The following is a 5,890-nucleotide window of genomic DNA, read 5'->3' on the forward strand; positions in this document are numbered from 1 at the left end:
TGAAACTTAAGCATAAGCTTATTTAACAGTGAGGGCGATATTTGGTCATCGTCCAGTTGAGAAGAATGTCAAAGCGGGAGCGTGGAGTGAAGATGAAGAACACTAACAACACCCCCCTTCTTCATAATCCTTCAGGTAATCAAACTTCACTGCTCACAAGTTCTTAAATTTCACTTTGAAATTGATTTTTTTTTTGGTGAACGACGAACTAGGGCTTGATGCTAATCCAAGTTATGGAAAATTGTGACATTGTAGTAGAATTTATGCTAACAATAAGTTAGTAGGTGTGAGTACCTTGATGATGTTTTACATTTGTTGATTCCATAAGCAAAAGGAAGTTAGATGCTCCACTGAAAGAAAAAAAAAAAAACCTTTGGGACTTGGGAAGGAAAATGAATTTGGTCTCCTTAAACAACTTCTTTGATTTTATTGTTTGTATCAATCGAAGCAAGTACAAAAACCTTTCTCAAAGCAACTTATATTTGCATGTATGTTTTTAGTTTTTGGCAACACCAGGCATAGTAGCCCTTTTAAGCAGTATTTTGGTGTTTTCCAGATCATTTTGGGTTTTTATGGTGTCAACTTCTATAGAAAAATGAGGGAGTCCTTTGTAGTATGCTTCATTTTTAGTATGAAATCACAGAGTTATTTCTTGGTTTGTTGTAGAATCTTCTGCACCTGGAATTGTGAATCATCAGCAAGCGGATATGCATGCTCCTGCAAATGAAAAGCTAAAAGGCATCCATGTACCTGGAGAAACACGGAATTTGTATCAAAACTACTCATTGTCTAAAAAAGTTCCTCGACGCCAAAAATCAAAGGAGGGACTACAAACTTCTGGTACTACTAATATCCTGCAATCTTAGATATTGTTTTATCAGGTTGCTGACTTGTGTATCCTTATCTCGAACAATTATTGGAATAAGCATTTATCTGCACATTATTACCTTCATATTGTCTAATTGATTTGATGTAAAATTAATTTTCTTCAAATTCAGATCAATACTTAAATAAAACCTATTTGATTTTAGTTTGGGACAAAAGGAGTTTATCTAATGAGGGTTAAATTACAATCTCTGGTGTAAGATTCTATGTATTTTCTTGGTAAGGTACATTTCTAGTCCTTAGAATTTCGTATTTGCACTTTTTCGCACCTATGAATTCTTGGCACATTAATACCTTGTATTGTCTGTTAGCTTGCTGCTGTCGTAGATTCACTGAGTTCTATCCTTATTAACAGAGAACTTCTGTTATATGCTTTTTTTACATACGTACTATTCACCCAAGGACTGAGACATAACAGATCAAAACAATGGAACCAATGTATTAGATAATAAACCTCTTCTAAGATTAGAAGCTTCTGCACTGAGGGGGTGTTCGTTTGTAGGGGTGGGTGATGTGGTAGGGTTTAGCTCTTTAATTGCTGTCAGAACAATGATTAAGCTACTGACCAATGATATTGTCTATTCTAACCTTGAAAGTCACATATCTGTTTAGTCAGTTTAGGATTTGTGGGGGTGGGAAACAGCATTGAGTTTTTATATAGGAGTATCATACTTTAAAAGAACAAGAAAGAAGACAGGATTTAAGGATGAACAGGAGCTAACTTCTTTTTTGTACTCAGTACTATTCCCTGGATGCATATTGAATGAAATCTAACTTTACCTGATCAAAGAAAAAGTGAGTGAGAAGGAACAATCTTGCTTCCCCCTCCCAGAAAATGGAAATACATTGTGCTAGTTATTTCAAAGTTGCAAAGCTGATTGCTCAATTTTTCACCACAGCGACTGACCAGGAAAGGAATCATACAGAACTCCCAAGTTGGTCCCAGTTCAGACCACGATCACGTCCATCAACACAAAAAAGTAAGGTGACAGCTGATACAACCCATTCTGAAGTCATCCCACAGCAAGCTTCTTGTTGTTTGCAGTCCAAACCACGACCACATTCACGAAAAAGAACGAAAAATAAGATAACAGCTAATACAACGGATTCTGAAGCTATTCCACAGCAAGCTTCTTGTTGTTTGCAGATCAAACCACGACCACATTCACGAAAAAGATCAAAAAGTAAGATAACAGCTGATTCAACGGATTCTGAAGTTATCCCACAGCGTGCTTCTCGTTGTCATGGTCAATCAAGGAGGAACAACAGTCAAAAGGGGTTAGGATCATCGAAATTTGAGCTTTACTTGGAGTAAGTTTTTATTGCTTTATCCTTTTCCTGTAAAACGTCATATTCTAATGCAATTTGATTGGGGTGAGGAAAGGTTGGTGGAGCGTAAGTAAAACTGGAAGTTAAAAAGGTAATTCCTTGTTTGGCAAGGAAGTAAAAGATAAAGAGAAGTAAATGGAGAGAGGTCAGTGAAGGGGAGCCTTGGAGCAATGGTAAAGTTGTCTCTGTGTGACCTATAGGTCACGGTTTGAGTTGTAAAAATCAGCCATTGATGCATCAAGGTAGGCTACCTACAGCACACCCTTAGGTTGTGGCCCTTCCACGTACCCTGCGTGAGCGCAGGATGCTTCTTGTATTGGGCTGTGCTAAATGTAGAGAGGTCAGTACCCCTCCAAATAAGCTTTTTTAGCCCCTCCAAGATTTGACAGAAAGGAGGAAGCATATTTACTTCATTTCCATCTGTTTCAAACTGCCCGAGGTAAATGATGATTACTACCAATGGAACTTTCTCTCCTTTGCTATCTCCTTCTCTTTATAGAACCAAACAGAGTTAAGAACACCGATATTTATCACTCTTTTTTTTGGGTAACACTTTAAAATTACCATTAACAACCAAGAACAAATACAAGCTAAGAGCACCTCGTCCATCACCAGTGGTGATGATCCTCAGGCCTCAGAAAAACAGATAACTAGGTACAAAATTTTTGCCAAAAATTCCTACTCCTATGAGCACACTTTGAATGCTTTAAAAACTCTATCCTGTTTACAGTTTCCAGTTTGATTTGCTCCAGAACATCACTTCTTTGTACATCAACTCCTTAGTATAATCTCCAGTTTCTAGCCCTCCAAGTGTGATATAATAATCCTCCCATAATAGCTGCCACAATTTCCTTCTTGAATTTCTTCCAATGCCTTGATCATCTCCATAACCTGTTTGATTTCTCCAGATGGTAGAACAATGGCAAACCATTGGAGTACTTCATCTCTTGCTAATCTGAACCAGAGGCAGTCCTTTGAACAAATGTTGGCTAGTTTCCACATCTTGTGTATCACACAAGCAACATTACAATCTTCAACATATTTATAAATATGAGCTAGTCTTCCTTTAGTTAGCAGCCTTTGATGCTCATCAAGCCACATAATAAATCTATGCTTGGGAGAAGAGACACTATTCCAGACAAGCTCAGCAACATCCCACTTCACCTGATCCCCAGCTAGTGCAATGTAGCTCCTAGATATAGAGTAAGTTCCTTTTGCAGTGAGGTTGTAACATCCCTGAGCATACCACTCTCTCATTCTGTTTTTCAGTGGATTCAATTTTCTCCAATACCTGCTACAATCCAAGGGAGCCCGTGATTCCAGATATTGATATCTGTCCTAAAGTAGATTCTATGTACCCATTTTACCCATAGCAAGTCTTCCTTTAAAGCAAGCTGCCAGATCAGTTTCCCCACTGAAGCTACATTCCAATTCCTACACCCCTTAATGTTAAGACCTCCATATTTCTTTGGTACACAAACTCTTATCACTATTTTTGTAAGCCTAGCTTTTGGTGGTTTATATAGGAGCATATGGAAATTGCATCCGGAAGATAGGAGAAACACATTTTCGTACCTTGACAGCTTGTGGTTCTCCTTGTACTCAGAACGTTCTCACAAAGCTAAGGTGTTGAACTGGATTGCGAAAAAGAAGATATTCTCAAAAGAGTATGTTTTTGTTCCCATTGTTCTCTGGTAAGTATTTCTTCTTATGTACTAGATGTATGATGCAGAATTCTACATTTTAGATATGTCTCTGACTGAATCCCCACATTGCCAGGGGTCACTGGAGTCTCCTGATCTTTTGTCACCTTGGTGAAAGTTTACAATCTAAAGAAAGAAGTCCTTGTATGTTGCTGCTTGATTCTTTGCACATGGCGAACCCTGAGAGATTTGACCCTGGGATCAGAAAGTATTTTTTTTTCTCAGCCTAATGTCCCATTCTGGGCTTACTTTGAAATGATAATCCATTAAGATAGCAGTGTTCCCGTTGCAGATTTGTTGTAGACCTATTCAAGGCAGAACAGAGGCCAGAAACCAAGGACCAGATTATGAAAATCCCCCTAATGATTCCAAAGGTGATAATATGTTGTCTCTGTCGTCTAATCTCAGTCCTTTTGCGATGCTTGCTCATATAAAAAGTTTCAGGTTCCGCAGCAGAGAAATGATGAAGACTGTGGCAATTTTGTTTTGTACTATATAAACCTCTTCTTAGAGAGTGCTCCAGAAAATTTCAGCATTTCAAAGGGCTACCCATACTTTGTGAGTTCCTCTCTCTGATACTTTGATACCAGTTCCATACCTTTTACATATCAGGGAATTGTGTAATCCTCATTATAATGGGATTTTTTTGCAATTTGGTGCTGTTTCTTAGATGACAGAAGACTGGTTTACTCCTGAACGGTTGGAATGTTTTCTTCAAAAAGTGCAATCTACTTGTGGAAGTACTTGTGATTCTGATGAAGGCCTCCTAGATGACGGAGATGTAGTGTGTATAGATCCCTAGCTAGCTTTGCCAGTGACATAGCATTTGTGCAGGATTTAAGGCTTATTTTGGTTTAGGTTTTGGGACTATGGTGGTTGATTAAGGCTTACGCCATGTCTCAAATTGATGTTTACTTTGTATTTTTGTTAATAGTGGTCGGCATAGTGTAAATATACATGTTTTTTTTAAATTGCTTTTTTACACAATATTTTTTTTAGGAATCCATGTTAAATGATGTCCTTTTATCAAGATTGTTATGCAATCAATTGAATTAATAATGCAGAGATTATAGATGTAGAAATTAACTAATTTAAAAACATCGTTGCCCTTGAAGACTTTTACCATGTTCAAAGCTAGCACACGTATGTTCTTATCCCACTTCAATAAGATGATACGTAAGTTCTTGCAGTGAGTCAACTGGCCACAAGTCATACGCAATATTTTAAACTCAAAATAAAATACACTATGAAAATGGAAAATATTATATGGAGATAAATAATTCTTATACTCAAATGTACTAACATTATACACTTGAAAAAACAGAAAACGCAATTAAGATTAAAAAAAAAACATAAATCTGCATTATCAAGTGAGACCTTTTAACATAGGAAACACAACATTAAAGCAGCAACTCAAACTTCCACCCAGAATTTTGTAGTACATGCAATTTAAATAATAACTTAGACATAACTGTCGATCAATGATTTCCTCATCTCATCAACAATAGCAGTAGGTTGAGCCTCTCTCAGCTTGAAAACACTTTCAATAACAGATAGCTCTGTTGCAGTAGTGTCCGAGCCAGTAAATGCTGTCCAGTCATTGACAGTCAATCCAGCACCAATCACTTCACTACCGCGGTTCACAGTTCCTGCAACCAGAGGAACCTGAAGAAGAGTTGAAAGCTCATCCAAGTCTTCAATGGATGTATGAGGATGTACCTGCTCCAAAAAGAAATCTTAGTGAAATGAGGCAACGAAACAACATATTTCTATTTTAGCCCCAACACCTGTAACAAGTTGTAGTTATCACATGGTGAAAACAACCAGTACCCAATGTTCACATAAGTGACAAACTGGTGTGACAATGCACATAATTAACTGAATGATTAAGCGATAATAGTATTGTGAAAACACTTCTTATGCATTTGTGTGTATGCATTTGGATTGTTCCTCCCGTCACCCCACCCACCCAC

The 5,890-nt window shown here is 37.5% G+C and overlaps 2 protein-coding genes across 2 annotated transcripts in view; one reads left to right on the forward strand and one right to left on the reverse strand.

The window, feature by feature from the left end:
• On the forward strand, window positions 1-4,904 carry LOC102585589 (probable ubiquitin-like-specific protease 2B). The gene is made up of 8 exons (XM_006366596.2): window positions 1-135; window positions 667-840; window positions 1,785-2,196; window positions 3,741-3,908; window positions 3,994-4,125; window positions 4,210-4,291; window positions 4,362-4,475; window positions 4,588-4,904. Exons 1-8 carry the CDS (start codon window positions 66-68, stop codon window positions 4,717-4,719), a joined length of 1,284 nt encoding a protein of 427 aa, XP_006366658.1. The 5' UTR covers window positions 1-65; the 3' UTR covers window positions 4,720-4,904.
• A 267-nt stretch (window positions 4,905-5,171) lies between these two features.
• LOC102585928 (eukaryotic translation initiation factor 6-2) overlaps window positions 5,172-5,890 on the reverse strand; it is a 4,784-nt gene continuing 4,065 nt past the window's right edge. Inside the window, exon 8 of the mRNA XM_006366597.2 lies at window positions 5,172-5,636. Within this exon, the coding sequence (XP_006366659.1) occupies window positions 5,379-5,636 (258 nt within the window). The 3' untranslated portion in view covers window positions 5,172-5,378. The remainder of the gene's footprint in view (window positions 5,637-5,890) is intronic.

The sequence above is a fragment of the Solanum tuberosum genome, unplaced genomic scaffold, assembly GCF_000226075.1.
Source record: "Solanum tuberosum cultivar DM 1-3 516 R44 unplaced genomic scaffold, SolTub_3.0 scf00642, whole genome shotgun sequence".
Taxonomy (NCBI): Eukaryota; Viridiplantae; Streptophyta; class Magnoliopsida; order Solanales; family Solanaceae; genus Solanum; species Solanum tuberosum.